This window comes from Alosa alosa, chromosome 1 (genome assembly GCF_017589495.1).
Source record: "Alosa alosa isolate M-15738 ecotype Scorff River chromosome 1, AALO_Geno_1.1, whole genome shotgun sequence".
In the NCBI taxonomy this organism is placed as follows: Eukaryota; Metazoa; Chordata; class Actinopteri; order Clupeiformes; family Clupeidae; genus Alosa; species Alosa alosa.
Window position 1 is genome coordinate 33,851,144 of NC_063189.1, and position 19,478 is coordinate 33,870,621.

General features: G+C 47.7%; 1 protein-coding gene across 5 annotated transcripts in view; it reads right to left on the bottom strand.

Moving 5' to 3' along the window:
- Positions 1–3,236: 3,236 nt before the first annotated feature.
- The window catches only part of fbxw7 (F-box and WD repeat domain containing 7), an 81,388-nt gene continuing 65,146 nt past the window's right edge, over positions 3,237–19,478 (bottom strand). For 2 of the 5 annotated variants that reach the window (XM_048242369.1, XM_048242380.1), the window contains exons 7-11: positions 19,091–19,204; positions 12,039–12,220; positions 8,612–8,837; positions 7,504–7,714; positions 3,237–6,088 (exon numbers count right to left, since the gene is read on the bottom strand). In XM_048242369.1, coding sequence (XP_048098326.1) covers positions 5,820–6,088; positions 7,504–7,714; positions 8,612–8,837; positions 12,039–12,220; positions 19,091–19,204 — 1,002 coding nt within the window. In that variant the 3' untranslated portion in view covers positions 3,237–5,819. The remainder of the gene's footprint in view (positions 6,089–7,503; positions 7,715–8,611; positions 8,838–12,038; positions 12,221–19,090; positions 19,205–19,478) is intronic. The other 3 variants (XM_048242360.1, XM_048242343.1, XM_048242350.1) reach the window with 3 other exon arrangements.

A 19,478-nucleotide genomic window follows, 5' to 3' on the forward strand; every position in this document is an offset into this window, starting at 1 on the left:
GGCAGGACGGGCACAGTGTGGCAGGGATTGCTACAGTACCTCGCTGGGAAAAGCCTCAGTCTGCCAGTGCACACCGGTGTCCCACTTACAGGATTAGTCCGAATCAGGTCAGCGTGACTCGGGCTGCCCAGATCCAGAGACACACATCACCCAGGGGGCCACTGGCAGAGGGGGGAGGAGCTGCCCATGTTATTCTGCTGGCCATACCAGAGGAGGCACAGATAGTCCTGGGTGCCACCGAGTTCAAGAAGCACTAGAACTGACTACAAGACTAGATACAGCAGTAAAAGCAGCAGGGGCGTAGCACAAGATCCTGGGCCCCTACATAGGCAGTCCTGATGGCCCCCCATGTTCCTCAGCATGTTCCTCCTTTTGTTAAATTAAAATATACTTTTCTCCCCTTGGGCCCCTATTATCAGTAGTGGTTTTACCCCCAGTCCAACGCCCCTGGAAAGCAGTGGGCTTTCTGGCTGCCTGTCTGGAGCTGGAATGAGCGAGTACCAGAGCCGTCAGACGTAGCCATCCTCGAAAATCACCTCTCAGATCTGTCTCATTTTCTGTCTGGCCATCAGATGAGATGTGATCCCCCATCGCGACAGATGAATCCACAATCTCATTTCCAGTAGCAATTTTCTCCAGCACAATTAGAGCGGTTCTAAGTCTGGCATTCTAATAGGGCTTGGGAAAAGGTTGGGAGAGTTGCTATGGGGCAATGAGCAGAGCAGTCACCGAGACCCAGACAGCAAAGGTGAATCTATTGACCCTCTCCTGTGAGTCCCATCAAGACCCCCATTTAGATGATAACATGTATCTCAGCAGCGGTAAACTGTAATACCTGCCAAGATGAGGGGATTTAGTAAAACATTTCAGGGGCCACTAATGTAAAAGATCAAAGCTGGCCGTATCTAACTCCAACGTCCAAAACAGATGAAAAGAAATTCCTCAAAAAATGTATCTGCCATAGGAGGTTTACACCTATTTTCAGGATGTTGGCCCAGATTGCCTTTCAGAATAGAAATTGCATCAGATTTCTTGAGTCTTGAGTCTGCTGCTGATCTTTTTCCACTATGTCTGCTCTTGTGCCGGTAATGTAGAGGGATGTGGGTTGTTCTGGGAATGGCGAATCTGAATCACATAATACAGACAGATGAAATGCTCAAGGGGATTGATAGACATGCGTTTACTTGAGGGAAGCGTTTCTTGCAAGTTGCCTGGATGTCAGCCAGTGTTCTGGTTTGTCTCCAGGGAAGGATTAGGTAAAGTGAGGAGAGAGGAGAGGAGGGGAGGGGAGGGGAGGGGAGGGGGAGTCAGGAGGAGGGAGGAGGGAAGCCAGCGACTCCTTACTCTGCTCCCAGTGCCACAACAACCTCTCCTCCAGTCACACCCATTTTCATGACATAAGTATAAGTATAAGTATAAATACTCTTTTGATCCCGTGAGGGAAATTTGTCCTTTTATCCCAATCCGTGAATTAGTGAAACAGACACAGCACACAGTGTACACACAGTGAGGTGAAGCACACACTAATCCCGGCGCAGTGAGCTGCCTGCATCAACAGCGGCGCTCGGGGAGCAGTGAGGGGTTAGGTGCCTTGCTCAAGGGCACTTCAGCCGTGCCTACTGGTCGGGGTTCGAACCGGCAACCCTCCGGTTACAGGTCCGAAGTGCTAACCAGTAGGCCGCGGCTGCCGCCGAATCCGGTATTCCCAGTGCTCCTGAAACCTTTCCAAACGTTCATATTATGACGGCCATCACGATCCTGTCAAGTGACCTCTTTGGACTCCAAGATGGAGTGTGGATGTGTACCTTGGCTTTTATACACATTTATTTTTGAATCAGGATGTAAATAGACTTTGAGAGGTTCAACATATTTCTATGGTTCTGCCAAATGTTATCACTTCCTTTATAGTCGACTTAAAAAAGACAAATTAGTCAAGAAAATTAAAGGACACTGAACTAAATACAAGTTATGAACTGCATGTAGATAGAATGAAGGCTTTAGGCAGAACAGCCCAAAAGAGGAAAGACTATATAACTCAGATTAATGGCAAATAAGGAAGCAGAAGGGGGTCCATTCATCACTCGACCATGTTAAAAAATTAACTGCTTTGGAAAAATTCACTCTGTAGATAAATCAAGTCAGAGCTGGGAGATGCACACTCCACATCCTGTCACGCACCAGTTCTCAGGGGTTAATTACGTGGATGACGGGGAGGTGTAGCATCTGTGGCGTGGACGAGGGCTGGAGACAGAGATGGATGTGTGGCACTTCCAGCCACGTGACTTAGATTCTCAATGACTTGCCTGCCGAACAGGTCTCTGACCACATTAACTCAGTCTTAAATGACACCGGCAGAGAAACACGGATTGCTTTAGCAGAACCTACATGCAAGACAATTTTGCATTGACCTACTGTGTGTGTGAAAGGCAGAGTGTCTGTTTTGTCATTAATCAAAGCTCCCTTCTAATACCGGAGAATACAACCATGTGGACGTGAATTTTGTGCATCTCTGCTGCCATGTCGCACTCTTGGCTGCAATAAAACCCAGCTATTGCTAGGCAACAGAGCTTTCAGTAGCCCTGTAGCATTGTGAAGGTCTTCCATTAGTAGCAAAGGATTCTACCCTCTAATTAACGGAACGCTTGCGCTGATTGTGATGAACACGCCCTTCATAGCGTGGGCTGAATGGAGCAATTGACAAACAACTCTACAGATAACCTTCACTGCATTGGGGGGCAATATGCTCACCTTTAATAAGTGTAGTCTTTTGAGTGCTGATAAATCCCATCTCACTCATTTGTTTTTTAATATGAGGTCAGTGCGTGTTTAATGGAAGTGAATAAGGGAGCAAAACTCACAGCCATTATGTACGGTACAGGAGACGATAAAACAGGGATGAAGATAAAACAGTTATGGGGGAATGTCTAAGGATCCTCCTCATGTGACTGGAGACATCATGGGTGGCAGCATTTCAAATTCCTGGGTACCTCAATCAGCCCATGTTGCCACTGTGTGAATCTACTTCCTCTGGAACAGCACAGTCCACTGGCAAGACAGAAACAGGAAGACGTTTCACCCTGCCAATTAAGGCATCGTTGACATCAGTGAGGCCGGACGCCTGGACACTGAAATGGGTTTTTTTTATTTTTACTATGTATGACCGTTGTATTGGTTTCCTAGTCAGTGTTGTGTTGTGTTGTGTGTGCGTTACTAACCCATTTAGAGTGAATGCCGTAGATGGTTGAAGCTTTATTTTTTACACGAATGACACTTCCACACTGACAAGCACACACAACCAACAGGCTTGAAATGAAAAAGAAAAAACACATTTTATTGCACTTAAGTTATAAGAAAATAAAAATTCTAAGTGAATCAAACAATACACAATCCCTTTAAGTTTTTTTCTGTCTGTTATGTCAGGCAGTTACATGAACTGAATGAAAAATAAAAACACCTCCGACATCTGATTTTTAAAAACCAGATCATAAATTAAACTGAAATAAAAAAAAAAAAAAAAAAAACAGATAAGAGAGAGCAAGATTGTTTTATAATATACAGTGTTATACCACTTTCACAGTTCAGCTTGAGTTGTGTGACTTGGAGAATGAGACTAATCGTTTGGCTATGTTCACCTTGAATTCATTTGCCTGTGTTGCTGCGTGTCCCCTGCCTTGCTCTGAGAGCGTGAAGGGGTCTGTTGCTGTAACATCTCAAACACTACACTCTTCCTTGTCACCACATGGACCTGTCAGTTGGTTTAATGGTGATGCCTCTGAAATCAGTTGGAAAAAAAAAAACATTCGAGTGAACGAAACACAGACATCAAGCTCATAGACAGCTACATGGACAGTTCTCATTCACTTTAAAACCCTGACTGGGCTGTTGCTTTAGTAATCCTGTCAAACATACATTTCAAAGGAGTACAGGCTAACAGAGCTTTGTCCAAAGGAATGTGTTTACAATTATCCAAGACCTCACACAGTGCGCGCACACACACACACACACACACACACACACACACACACACACACACACACACACACACACACACATTCATTTGCTCATGTCAATCCTATCCTGTCTCCTCGGGCAAACCTGTCCTGGTCTGTTCATCACTCTCTCTGCTCAGCCTCGTAGAGGCACATTTGGCTCAAGTTTCAGTGGCAAAAACAAAACAAAAACACACACAAAAAAATGTCGGTTGTAATTTCCACTGCACATCTTTTTTTTTCCTCTGTCCAAACTATATAGAGTCAATTTTTGGAATTTAGTCTGGGACTAAAACGTCACAGCGAGTTAAAAGTTCCACCTTGCTTTTCTCTGTCTAGCAGCATGAATTCCGTTTGGCCACTGGGAGAAACAGTACTGGGGGGAAAAAGCGCGCTTCCCAGGAGCTGAGGTGATGCTTGCTCGCCACCACCACAACGCAAATGCACACTCACTCACCCCCTCACACACACACACACACACACACACACCTCCCGCCTCTACCCCCATCCTCAGCTTTAAACACCTGGGCTGAGGTGACTAAATGTCCAGGCTCTCCAACATAAAGGCCAATGACCAGACACTGAGCTGGAGGCTGGACTTCTTGTCAGCTCTGTGCATGAAGGGGAGAGAAAGAAATGGAAGGAGAGAGGGGAAAAATCCAACAAAAATCCAAACAAATAGAGAGAATGTAACGTGAACAGCAAAGAACAGCTTAATACTGGGATGTGTTGCTAATGGCAACAGCAGGCAAAATAAGAGGGGAACAGGACATTTGTGGAGCACACTAAAAGGTTTCGTAGTCCGTGTTTGTTTGTGAGGAACTCAAAGCCAGGAAACAAAGTGATGGAGACAGGAAGAAAAAGGAAACAAACCAAAATGCACAGAAAGAAAGTGGAGAGCACCTGTCCCAGGGCCTAGGCCACCAGGGCTGGAGAGCACCTGTCCCAGGGCCTAGGCCACCAGGGCTGGAGAGCACCTGTCCCAGGGCCTAGGCCACCAGGGCTGGGGGCATCCTTCAGGCCAGTCCACGCCTCTCTACTCTGTGCCATGTGCTCCCATACCCAAACCCTATCAGCCGTGGTGGGGGGCTCCATAAGCAGCACTGTGAAAGTAACTCAATCGGAGGTCTCTGGGAGTGAGTGAGTGAGTGTGCATGTGTGTAGGTGTGTGTGTTTACTGCTGCCTGGTGATGGCGCGCTCTTGGCCTGCTCTAAACAGGTGAAGGAGGTGGGGTGGGAGTGGGGGGGGCTAAAATCATGTGGGTTTTGTGCATCTCAACACAGCATTGCTGGCAAGTGCAGACCAGTCTGTCTGTGTGGCTGCTGCTGCCGTAAGCAAGTCGACCTCCTGCTGCAAACGCACATCCGGAGGGTGGGGGGAGGGGGCAGCGCAAGAGTCCAGTCCTCTCCTCTGTCTCAGCCCCTCCTCCACGTCGTCCTTGCTCACGTCGTCCGCCCCAAGCAAAGGCCCCCCGTGTCAACCACCCCGTCCAGCCAGGGGGAGAGAGAGAGGGTGATGGAGAAACTGTAGAGCCAGATAACACCACCACCACCACCACCATCATCACCACCACCCAGCAGATGGGGAGGGCTGGCTGGAGATGGTTGGAGAGATACATTTTTTTGTTGCTGTTTAAATAAAAAAAGAGCAAGCGATGGATCGTGACATTGAGCTCCACAAAGAGGGGCTCAGCCATCCACCCTCAACCCCTCTTTCACTCACTCGCTCTTATTCTCTCTCAATCTCTCCCTCTTTTTCTCCCCTCCTCCTCCACCACCTCCTCCACATCATCTTCCCCGGTCTTTAAAAAAAGAAAAAAACCTCGCAAGTCACTTCATGTCCACGTCGAAGTCCAGCACGAGCAGCTTGGTCTCCTCGGTGCCGTTGCGGCTGCCCACGGCGCACACCAGCTTGGTGTTGGAGGCGCGGATGCGCCACACCACGCCGCCGCTGCCGCCACTCTCCAGCGTCACCAGGTTGCGGATGAACTCGCCCGTCTTCAGGTCCCACAGCTTGACCGTGCCGTCGTCCGAGCTGGTGATCACGAAGTTCTTGTTGAACTGGAGGCACGTGACGGCGCTCTGGTGCTTGTGGGGACCTACGGGAATCAGAGACGCAGACAAGGAGAGTTAGCGAGCGCCGTCATTACGGAATGACACAGAGCTCCCATTACAGACCATTAGTTTGATTTTCTATTGTTATTTCACATCTTTCTTTCAACGTCTCCCCTCACATGTATCTAAGTGTGGGAGCAAACCATATCTACAGTATAGCCTACACATGAATTATTGCACATAAACAACGACAATACACAAAGAATCTGTAGGCAATTAGAAAATAAACCACTTCTGTATGAAATACAAATGCTAATTAGTACACAGTAAATCACATCTGTCTGACGATTAACACAGTAGATAATCGAGTAGAATAAGCCAATAAACAGAACCATGAACAGCTTTTTCCATTTCCATTTCAAAGCAACATCCACTAATGAGGAACAAGTCATTCAATTGGTGTTTTGTGTGTAGGTAGATATGCCCCTTTTGAAGACTGCACATCTTCAGTGCCCTTTGTGGTGTACTGCCTCATGTGTCATCAACTCAACAAAGGACTGTAGAAACCCCCCTCCCACACCCACCACCATAATAAAGCATCAGGTACATTTCCTTTAATGTTAAGTATCCCGTTTCTCTGTCTATTGTTCTATCTAAATGTCATCATGAATAGAAGGGAAATGCCCAATGACCCAATTAGCTGACCTACAAAGAGACGACATCCCCCCACCTCCACTGCCCTGCACCCCCAACCCAACCCCCCTCCTGCTCTGTGCATCTGCCTCGCAGGGCTCCCCGACACGCCATGTCTTGTCCCATCCCCCTCACTCCTTTTCATCCCCCTTGCAGCCCCGTGCCGCTCCATCCCTCTGATGCCAACAGAGGGGATCCCTTTGTTCTCCTCAGATAGCAGCCATAGGGTGTTTAATAAGGCCATCCAGACGAGAGAGCGCCGTCTCGCAGACTCCATAGTCTGGATGGTTATAGGAAGTGATACATACAGTAATTGTTATGGGGACAGAGAGAGTCACTGGGGAACGAGGAGCTGCATGATATCGGCGTGTTGTGCTCAGTGTCCGTGGTCAGTGCCCATTGTTTTCCTACAGCAGTAAACCATTCCGTTTTCTTTGTTTATGGATCTGTGCACTCTCCCTGACTACTCCTGTTTAGCAGGCCTCTGAGACACAATTACGGCGTCCAGATAAAAGAGCCAGTGCGGCTAAGGATGACGGCATCGGTGCGCGAGAGCGGTCACACTACACAACACAGCTAAAGGACACAACAAGCACTAAGGGAGCCCGGCCATGGATGGCTGCGTCTGTTTTGCCTCCCGGTAGCCGTGAGTAGAAAGCTAGACTAAGGCATTTCAAAAACAAGGTCGTAAACACAATGCAGTTGCACTCTTTAACATCACAGCCGTTTGGCTGCAGATCCTGGGGAGATCCACTGGCTCTCTGACCTTGAAGTGTCTGGAGGCACTGGCCCGTCTTGATGTCCCAGATCTTGACGGTGGAGTCGGCGTTGCCGGACACCAGGATGTTGTCCTTCAGCTCCATGCCGCTGGTGAGGGACTGGTGCCCGGTGAGCGTGTGGATGCAGTTCCCCGTCTCCACGTCCCACACGCGGATCGACGTGTCCAACGAGCCGCTGACCACATGCACGCCGTCGAACTGATAGGGAGGAAAAGACAGGTCTCAGGTCGGACTCACATTCGCACAACACTACCGTACTTAAAGGTGCTCAAGGAGCGTCTCCTACTGCAGAATCAGCCCCTCTCTGGCCGAGCGGGCCATGCATGTCCTTAGACAGGGCTGGGGCCTGAGCTAAAGTGCGGTGTAATCACTGGGAGGACGTGCCCAGAGGACAGGCTGGGGAATGCATTAGCCTTTAACAGCAGCCCAGTAGCAGCACTGCAGACACAGCCCACAGCTTACACAATTTACCAGTGTGACACTGGCCACCACTGGTCAATCAATCTGATTAGCACAGGAAATATGTGCATGGATAGCAGTTATGAAAGACTTTATAGACACTTTACCATGCCTGTCCACCAATAGGGGCAAAAACATTAAGGTTCGGGGATGCATACAGTATTATAGGAGACCCCTCTCCCTATGAGCTGCAACAAGCTTGATGACGACATTCACAAATGTCCATGACATATTGATGAATACATGACAAACAGTGATAAAATCTCTATATCAATCTGATATGAAATATTGTATTTACATGTACTGAAAGAAATGTTCTTACAGTAAGGCCATTTCTAAAGAATAAATGTTGGCAGTGTTCAGCTGGCATAACAGAACAAGATGTTACGTTACGGAGAGCCAGACAGAGGTTAGTGCCCTGTATATGACTCATGTTCACTCCCTTCCATGTGAGCGCATTAGACTAGCTGTAGGCCTGAGCGGCTTGCTGACGCCCTACAAATAGGGAGGCTGGAGTTTTCATGCCGTTGAGTGAAACAAACCTGTCTGAGTGATATATTGGCCTCTGAAGCCTTCCTACAGTATGCGCACTAATAAACCTTTGTGTGTGTGACTGTGTGCAGCCATGTTGCCTACCTGTAAGGAGTAGACTCTGTTGGTGTGGCCCTGCAGTGTGTGCAGGCAGGTCTCGGTCTCAGGGTCCCACACCTTGACCATGAAGTCGTAGGCACCGCTCACGACCCTGCGCCCGTCATACTGGACGCAGCGCACGGCCGCCACGTGGCCCATGAGCACGTGCAAACACTGACCCGTCTCGATGTCCCACACACGCAGCGTGGCGTCCCGGGAACCACTCACCACCCTGCGGACAGACAGATGGACAAGGATGGCGTTAAGGTCTCTTTATCCAAGGACAACAGATTGTGCTGTATAGTTGCTTCACCTTTAGGGGGGCACACCATTTATCAAGGGGATTTACTGTATTCTGCAGGCACGCTTATTGAGGCAGATATCACTGGACTCCTGCCAAGACATATCCATTTTCATTTCCCATGATGAAATCCAACTACGCGTGCCATGGCCTTTTCATCTCACAGCATTGAACACAAGTCCACCATAAATAACATTTTACTACATTTCAGCTGAGGACAGAATGTCTCCTCTAATGCAGGCTGGAACAAAGGAGGCAGCGGAGAGGCATTGTGCTCTGGAACCTTCAACTGCACTGGCGCCTGCACTCTCTCCCCACCTCCCATCTTGCCTCTTCCAGGGCGGTCTGTTTCTCGGTGCACTGGCCCTTTCTACCCAGTGAGTAATCAGGACAGGGTACCCCCAGAATTGTCAGACCTAAATTTAAGACTTTTTAAGACCTTTTTAATACCACTTCAGATGAAATTTAATACCTACATCGCACCCATTCGGATAGAATAAATAATATTAAAAGGTAAGATTAAACCTCAAATAATTACTATTTTAATTACTTAGTGTTTGAACATGCCAACATGAACATGAACATGACAGCAGTGCAGTGTCAACGCAAAGATCATGGACAAATTTACACGGAATAGAACCTAGTTGATTTCAGGGATTAAAGTGAATTTTTTTTTTTCTTTTTTCAGGCCATAAGTCATACGTTGTTCATATCTACCTATAGAGATAGCACCCCTTTTGCGGTCGCGACCTATTGGTTTTTAATGTACAAAAAGATGCAAACAGAAAAGTAAAGCACCAAATAAACACCAAAACGAGGCTACAGGGTACTCTTAAGTTACTACCCTGTGTACCCTGTAGCCTCGTTTTAGCTGCCAATGGCCGCCATGTAAATAAGGTGAATTGAGAGTGCTCAATACCATCCCTGACCATTGCTGATTAGCCATTGCTGTTCTTTTCTACTGCAGCGATATTGTAGCAAGTCTTTAACTTACACTCTTATTTAATTATTTCAGGCCAAAAGTGTTTAAAGGGGAGATTTTTTTTCTTGTTAATATGCAATTCAACACCAAGTAAAATCTATAAAATCAAGTTTGCAAGACCTCACATTTCCTCATCAAAGTAACGAATCAGACCAGTCTAGATATTGTTCATATTTCCATTTATTTCCATTTGTTGCCTGATCCGCATCTGCATCTAATGAAAACATGGTAATTTTGAGTTTTACAGACAACTCAGTTTTCCAATGAGCAGCAATACTGTGTGTGCTCATGCAGGAGGTCTGCGCATCTGATAACGACAATCTGGAGAGGGCGCTTTTGTCTTCAGCAACAGATTGTATAAGGTTGACAAGAGGTTGCGATATGGTGAGGGACAGGTCGTGTTGCGCTATGAAAGAACATGCGTAGCCTACTTAGTGCAAAAGCGGTCAGCCATAGATAAACGCACACAAATCATGACGCTAATATGCAAGGTTCTGGTAGGCCTACTGGTTATGGTTTTGTGCTATAGATTAATAATAGCAAAGTTTTAAGTTGACTATTTTAATTGCATGGTTATTTTTTGTCAACATACGCTCACTGTCGTTAAAAGTGAGGCCTAAGCAAAATAGGCTACAAGGCTGTCTGTGCGTCTTAAAAACGACTGGCCCCCTTACTCAACATAAAATAATAATATCGCGAACTGTTAACACGCTCAGTCAAAACCTTCCGTCGCAAATTGTGAAAAACATTGTTGTACATGTCACAACAGACAGGAGGCATAGGCTACAGTTTATATTGCATCGCTTTACACATAATGTTAGTTGCATTGATTAAAAACTGTAACAATAATAGTACATAGCAGGCTATCTGTTCAAGTCATAGGTGACACCCAAAATGAATGACCTCCCCTGACAAGAGTTCGCAATAGTAAGAAATTGTCTACATTGATGCATGGAAAGAACACAGCCTCTGAATTCGCACATAGAGCTCACAATAGCATATCCAAAAAAGTTAAACGGATTGGGCAACCTCATCAGCTGTCACGATTGGGTCACTATAATCCAACTTTTAGACTGTCCTCCAGATGTGTTTTTTTTTTTTAAAGAAACCACCCCAGGCCAATGAGACAAGCGTGTAGCTACAACATAAACAAAGCGAAACTCATGGCTGACGTTTCTTTTTGAGCGATCTCTGATTGAGACACAGAAAGTTCTCAAGAACACTATTAGGTCTTTAAACATTTACCATCACACACATTCATTCATCGGACCTAATATTTGTAGTTGCCTTAAAAAAAGGAAAAGAAAAGGTGATACCCCCCCTCCTATTTTTTTTATCAGCATCGATCTCAAATATGACATTTCTAAAATCAAATTGACGGAAATCCGTCGTACGACAGAGAACTTTAATCCTTGTGATTTACGCTATGTGAGGATATTAGACTAAATCTACTGATCATTTGAAAAATTAAGACCTCCGTGAAAAAATTCCAGACTTTGAGGTGAAATTCAATACTTTTTAAGGCCTTAATTTAGTAAAATGAAATTTAATACTTATAAGACTCCGCGGGTACCCTGCAGGAGTCGCTCAGACCTCGCATGGCCCTGGGCAGAAAGAGCACTAGGGCCGGACACGAGCGCACGGAGACTGACGGGAGGCCTCTGCAGGGGGCAGAGTGCAGCGCTACAGCCCACGGAGCACATTGTTGTGCACTGAGGTGAGAACATCAGCCTTTTCCAGCTGCGACCCGAGTCACTTTAAGAGCACGTTAGCTGCCGTACCCTTGGTCGCAATTCACGTTTGATAATGAACTGGAATATGCGCTCCCTCAAAGCCCAATTATCAACTCTAAACGACTTGGGAGAATCAGATATTGGGAAAAACAGCTCTGTGATGACCTATGAACCAGCAAATAAAACATAAATATTCAACATAATCTAAGTATCTACTACATAGATGATTTGTCTTCTATAAGGTTCTGTTCAGATGAGAACTTGTAAGGGAATAAGTCAGTGACCCATAGATTATGCCCACCATGGGATGAGTGAACAAATATGAGAGCCTGAACGTATACGAGCACAAGTGCATGAGAGTGGGGGAGTAAGAGGGTGTGACCTCGGTCTGCCGTTAGTGGTGTGTGCTGACGGTACCTTTTCTCATGAAGGTGCATGCAGCGCACAGTGGAGGTGTGTCCGTACAGCGTGTGGATACATTCCCCCGTCTCGGCGTTCCACACCTTCAGCGTGCGGTCCGTCGAGCCGCTGATGATAATGTTGTCCCTCATCTGGGACGACCACACGCCACCCGTGTGGCCCACCAGTGTCCGCAAACACTGAAAACACAACAGAGGAGGGCAGCCATCAGACACATGTGCACATTTACAAAACACAATAGAGGGGGCAGCCATCAGACACATGTGCACATTTACAAAAGACTTTACATGCAACACATCAATACAAGTGTAATGCCACACATTCTGTAGGACTCCCTGGCAGAAGAGATATTGTCTCTCAATGGCATTTTCACAGCCACCCATTGACAGCGTCAACCTCAGATGGGCAGACTGGCAGATGCAGACAGTATACCAAGAGGGTCAAGGTTGAGGGAATCTCAACGGCCATCCTAACTGTTACACTGGTGTCTATTTCAACACCAAATAGGGACATTGGACTTGTTGGACCTGCTTCTCGGCACACTTCTCATCACCTATAAGTCGCTCTTGGGTGCTCCTTGTTGGTGCCCCCCACCCAATCCCAATCCTCCCCCACCTTTTTTTATGCAGCCCTTGCCACTTAATCTACTAAACCCCTCTTCTACTGCACTTTTTACACCCCCCCATTAATGCACAAATAGGCTGACACCAGACATAATTTCACTGCATTTCTTACTTCCAGTAACTATATGCATGTGACAATAAACTTCCTTGTATCCTTGTAAGTTCTTAAATCACATAGTGAACGAGAATATCAAACTAGGCGAAGCCATTATGCCAAACTGCTGAATTTCCAAAAGTAAGTAAGTGCAGACAGATCACAGAGTTGAGTGTTTTAGTTCAATGTCATATCAGCACCAATGGCTGCATCATGGTAAAAAGGGTATAACCATGGGTATAACAGTACAAAAAATCTCAAGATTTGGACTATCAGAAGTCTTATCAGAGAGCATCCTCTGGGTTATGTCACACCAACTGAAAGAGGCAGAGCCCAATATTGAAGTGGGTTGACCTTATTAATGAGCTTGTGATGAGTGGATGTGCATTTGATCTGTTGTAGGGGAGCGATTTTGGCAAATTTTAAACTGGGATGGAGCCTGGAAGGAAAGAGCATGCAAAATAAATGGGAAAGACCTTTAGAAAGGTCATTGGAAAACACACTATAATGTGGTAGAGGAACAAATATAATATTGGCCTTTCCTCAACCTATGTAATTTTCCTTTTTCCTTATCTATTCTCGACCAAAGCGGCTAATGTATTCCACTTCAGAGGAAACTGTGCTAATACAGCCAAAAAAAAAATAAAATGATTTCCTCATTTTAGATGACAGATTAGCTATTGATTGCGAAACTCTCCCAATCTGTTTGAGAGGGGATGGTATTAGGTAAATTTAATTAGCGCTTTGACGCTGCATTTAATTAGGGCTTGAGGAGACTATGCTCCTCTGGGCATTCTGTGGGTGTGATGATCCATAGCTCTGCAGAGCAGGCTGGGGCAGCTAGCCTCTAAAGCAGGGCCCATAAACCTGCTGATGGTACTTCAGTCACCGAGGCAGAGGTGGCCGTGGGCTTTTTTTATTTTATTTTTTATACGGGGCGATAAACAGTGATGCTCCGTTAACTCTCCACAGCACTACACGACCTCGGTGCCTCCACTCATCACGCGGGGTCACAAAGGTTAACTTTATTCTGCACTCGTTTCGCCGTCCTCTGCCTCTGCAGCAGCCACAGCAGCAGTCCCAGCAGCCAGTCTGGTCAGCAGGACGGGGAACAAAAGGCTCAGGCTGCTAACAAATTGGAGGCAATTAAACACCATTACCAGTGGCCAAGAGGATAAATGAGATCGAGACGCTTAGTGAAGTGAGAGCGCTAATGACTTGGTGACATCTATGGACAATCATGAGAAGGGAAAAATCATGGCTTTCGCATCCATTTTCTGGCCACTGCAGACATCTGCCTCCCTCTCAGAGGAAAGAGCCTCATCGTATGATCCCTGTGATGTATCCAGCCCGTCTCCACATCCCCATGAAACCGGGTGGAATGGGAACATTGGTTGAATATTGATGAGGCCATGGCTGAATTAAACATGAGCATTTTGATTCTGTAATGAGTGTATGTTACCAGGGAGATGAATTTCTCAACATGAGTGCAAACCATAGTACTTGCATAGCCAGTCCGTGTCCACAAAGCCTTCCCCTGTTCTTGGCCGATTAGAGCCCACTCAGCCAGAGTCTGGAAAGAGGACCTTTGAAATGAAATGGCTTAGGTGTCTGTTTATCTGCCTGTGGAACAAGCACAAAGGCAGCCACCCCTGGCAGCCAGCGAGCGGAAGATTAAAATTCTTTTAAATGGCTGTTGGAGCCCCAGAGATGGTGGCATAATCCTGGACTCTATTTTTATTGCATTTCTTGCATTTTTTTTCGGTCTGCATTTGATCCATGGTGAAAAACAGGCACTTGCCTGACAGCAAATAGAGACTGCTCAGGGAAATGTTTGGAAGAATACAGTTTCCAACAACTCACAGAACAAGGAGCAGATGTGGCTGCTGCTTCTAGATGTTTCTGTGGCTTGGAACCCAAACAAATCTCTTGTATTGCCCATCACGCCTGATTTCCCATTCTGCAACCACTGATTTGTGGCCTGTACCTTTGTGATGGCCTTTGATGGGCCAGCTCGGCGTGTGTGATTTGTGCCTGTGAGTGCTCAGCTGCTGAGAAATCTGTGTGGAGCAGCTGCTCTGGCCTGCTCACACTCAACACAATGAGCCAGAGCTGTGCCAGCCCATCTGGGACCAGTGAGCATGCTCTAATGGGGTTTTCGGGACCAATCAGAAATGTACAGAGAATCATGGGAAATGTAGTTATTCAATTTTTCTGGCTGTAGTGGAGTAGACAGTAAATGATAGAGATGAAGGAAAAAACAGCATCATTATATGTTCAGTGATTACTGAGTCACTGATTTTGGTCCACTTTATAGCGGAGACAAGAGCGGGGGATGGTCTGGGATTCTGGCATGCGGCAGTAGGCACGGTGAGCTGTTGATATTCAGCCAGGATGCAGTCTGAGTCATACTGGCGACAGGACTGGAGAGAGAGTGAGAAAGCGAGCGAGAGAGATAGGGAGAGAAAATAAGCAGCAGAAAAGCAAGAATCGGAGCCTTCAAGGACACAGGGTAATAAATCAGAGGGCACGAGTTGGGTGTTGTTTTTCTTCCTCGTTCCCAGTGCTCCCATCTAACGCTGCGGAGCATGACCAGGCAGAGAGGGTGTGATCTTCGGCGCCACTCATCCTCAGCCACTGACCTCCACATTCCTGACGGCTGTAATTGGGAGTTGGCTGTGAGGCGATTTCATGCCGAACCGTAAATATCAATGGAAGACGCCTACGAGAGTGTGGAGTCTCTTTTTTTGTGTGCAATTCTTCACATTCCTCAACAGTGTGTCAACAACCTGAGGGAACAAGACCAGGGCTTCACTGCACGCATATGAACACACACCTTCAGCCTAAAGCCATGTTGCTAAAGTTTCCTGTGAAAATGCACAAGGGGCGCCAACATGCATATTCTACTCGAAAATGAGTACCCACAGCAACAGCTCTTTAATATTATATACAACATTAGTAGCATAATCACCTCATGACACATTAGTAATGGATGATTTCTTTCAAGCCTGATAGCTAAATACTCTAAGTGACAGCTCTTATCGCAAAGGGATTCCTGATCTGCCTTTTAACAGCTATGTGACCTCACAGGGCGCCGCTCCCTGACGGGCACCAGGGGAAGCGTCTCCGCTTCACTGCACAGGCGGCATGTGGGTACCATCACAGCGGTGAAGAGAGAGAGAAGTGGGAAAAGAGGTACGCAGAGAGATGAAGGCTGACAGCCCTCCCACACGCAACACTCAACTGGGGAGTGTCTGGTTCGGGCTATCCTGCCACAGTTCTGCGCTGACGTTTATTAGGAGCGACACCCTCGCGGGTGAAGCGGAGGGCTCCACCGACACATGGCGGCGGGCCGACGCAGACATCCTCGTTAGACTGAAGACTTCAGTCAGTCAAACACAGCCTGGCTGCACTCGCTCTCTCTGGTCTCATCCGTCCGCTTCAAAGGGACACGTGTCATAGGCTGCTCTAAGCGTCTGAAGCTAATCTACCCCTGCCATCACTTCCCTATTACTCGCAGCAAGGGTCCTCGCTCAGCTCATGCAACAACCCCCATTTCCTTGAGCTGGGAAAGTACACACCGTCCATAATCTGAGCTCATCACAGAGAAGAGTGTAAGACTCTCATAAACCTCATGCCCTTAAATACAAACATGACTGCCTGCCTGCAATGAGGCTGGTGAGGTGGCAGCCACACTCACCACACTATGCCCATCAATATGTCAGGCGTGGGTTTAGGTAGGTATAGAGGACGAACACAGCAACACACTGAGTGCAGTGGTATTGTACATTCTGTGAAATATTTCCCTGCCTCAGGCAGGTTCATGTTCTGGCCTGCAACAGTTTCTGGAGAGCAGTGTTCTTGCGAGCAGGTTGCGAGCCAAGAGAAGCCTCAGGTGCGCCTTGCACCTTTGCCTGCGCGTGCCGTCTACCTGCCAAGCGGGGAGTCCCGCTGCTCCTGACAGATGGGCGGTTTGGAGAAGCGGTCCGCTCCACACTCGCGAGGAAGAGCACAAATGGCGGAAAAGAAGAGTGCGTGGCTGCCGGAGCACAGTCGCACTGAGGTAGAAGGCAGCCAATTTCTCCACTAATAATCAGCAATCTCATTTCAATTCATTACGGAGCCTCTCCAGAACTCCACCCACCCTCTCCCCATGGCTCCAGCAAGCTCCTCAGAGAGCCTAATGAAGGCAGATATCTGGCCACGGCTCGGGGAGGGGAGCGGAGAGGAAAGCTCTCCACGACACAAGGGCTGCTTATCTTCCCCCTAGAAAGCAGCCAGAATCAAACTGTGAGCAGGAAAATGGAGACCTTGGAAAAAACAACCTGAAGGACAATCACAAATTAACAGTTTGCATACACACTCGGCCTGTGGAGGGGAAAGCTTGTGAGAGGCAAGCAGAACAGATGAAATAGTCTTTAGTTTAGAAACGGCCTTTAGTTTTCAATGTCAAATGTCTACAAGTTGAACAAGCCAAACTTCTACAGGCTTTCTCTCACCGTCCATATTGATCTGGCTTCAGTTCGGTTCAGACATGTGAAAGGAAGATCGGCTTGGGCTCCAGTGGGCAGAGGCTTTACAGCCCGTCCACAGCAGAAAGACATGCTCACACCAGCTCAAGGGGTCCAGCAGAGGCACAAAAACGCTTGTAGACACGATACTCGTGTGGAACAGACACAGAATTTGAGAGAAAGCAGCCTTACATGTAGACAGCTAGATGGATAGATGGCGAGAGACAGAGATAAATAATCAGATCAGATTCAGCCTTAGATGCACCTTCGCTGTAGAGCTAGAGGAGGACTTGCGTTCAATATATTCTGGTTTTTAAGAAAACTTTTGTGTGCAGGTTTAGAATTAATTCTACCTCCTCTTCAAACAGACAGTGCGGATGTGAGGGCGCAAAAAGGGGAAAATGTACCAACAGAAATCACATTTAATCAATTAATTCAGGTTGGTACTGCCTCAGTAATTAAGTGTAAGAGGGCCGACAGGTACCGAGATGACTACTGATGACCTTCACCAAATAAATGGAACAGAAAGATCCAGAGGCTTTCCCTTTAGAGGGCCTTGCAGCCAGGTGCATTGTGGGATACTCCTGGCTCTGCGCCAGTCCACTGGTTACGACCCCCGTCACAGAGCCTAGAGCACATCAGCCATCTGCTGTCTCTCTCAACAGACACGCAGCCATCACCTCGACCGGCTCGCACCAGACCCAGCGTAATCCCCCTCACCAGACTCACCGCCAGTCAACGGCTCTCCATTTTGCCGTGTGCGTGCGCATCAAAATCAGGCGACCGGAGAACGCCGCTGAGATTCTTTAGAGCCATTGAGTTCTAAATTAGCACCCAAATGGGCCCATAATGTGGGGGCCACGTTCCCCTCCTCTCGCCTCACCCGCACATTAAAAAGCAAGGCGACGGGGAGGGGCCCCATCTGGATAGATATAAAAGAGGAGAATTTTCATTAGAGCCAGGATGAAAATGGAGGACTGAAAAGGGGTGGGAGGTGGTGGGGTGGGGTGGGGTGGGGTGGGGTGGGGGCAGAGAAGAGAGGGCGATTAACGGTGTCCTTTCCGTTCTCCATACTGTTCCAGACCAAATGGCTCGCTTTCAAAGGGAGCTCATAAACAAGTCACACGGGGTTCGTGTCACTGCATCGCCTTCGCCAATGAATACTTAAAGAAGCCTGTGGGCAACAGCCCTTTCACTCCATTTAACACAAACACACACACACACACACAGTCTGAGCAGGAAGATGGTAGGGGTTGGGGGGGGGGGGGGAAGAAGCCCTTTAGAGGTGCAATGAAGCCACATTGTTAACATGACAGCGACTCATGTCACTCATAAATAATTGAGCGCCACAACATTGTCCCTGATGACTGTGGAGATGACTGCCTATACTGCTGGTTGCTACTATTCCTGCAACAGGGGGGGGGGGGGGTGTCCTTCAGACTCAAAGTGATACCTCCATAGCCCCCACACCAGCCCCACATTAATAACTGGAAATCAATAGGAAATGACGGCCACACACTCAACCAGCTGAGGGTGAGGGTGTGAGGGTGTGAGTGCAAAGCTGCTCTAAGTGGAGGATGTGGAGGAGCAGTGGGGACAGACGTTCATTTCCATCTCTCAGTTCCCACGGTAACATCAGTGATCGATGTCCACGCCAGAGGATCAATACTATGCACACTAGTCCAAGCCACAAAACATAGTCAAGCTAAACCAATTGGGACTTCTGCTGCTTCAATGGGTCACAGAGCTGCGCTTGATTTAAATTAGTCACAGATCTCTGGAGAATGAGGGGTTAACAGGAGAAAACACCCGCAGGCTTACCTTTCCGGTGACTGCTGACCACACTTTGAGCGTGTTGTCATCCGAGCCGCTGACGATGCGGTTTCCGCAGAACTGGAGGCAGGTGATCACGTGATCGTCGTGGCCCTTCAGCACCTGCAGGCGGGGCACAGGTGATAACGGCAAACATAAGGCTCCGCAGCCAAGAAACCAGCCTAATGAGGCCCCTTCAACATACATCAAACGTGCAGCCTGCCTCTGAGCAGCTGGGCCGCGCCGCTGTGGGGCTGAGATACTGGGTCAGAGGAACGCTGGCTCAGCAGATGACACAGCACGTTTGGGAGGCGGGCGCGGGCACGCGCTCGCAGTGGTGGCGGCTGGGAAGAGCAGCGGTCCTCTGCCGCCGCTGCTGCCAAGCTAAACACAGCAG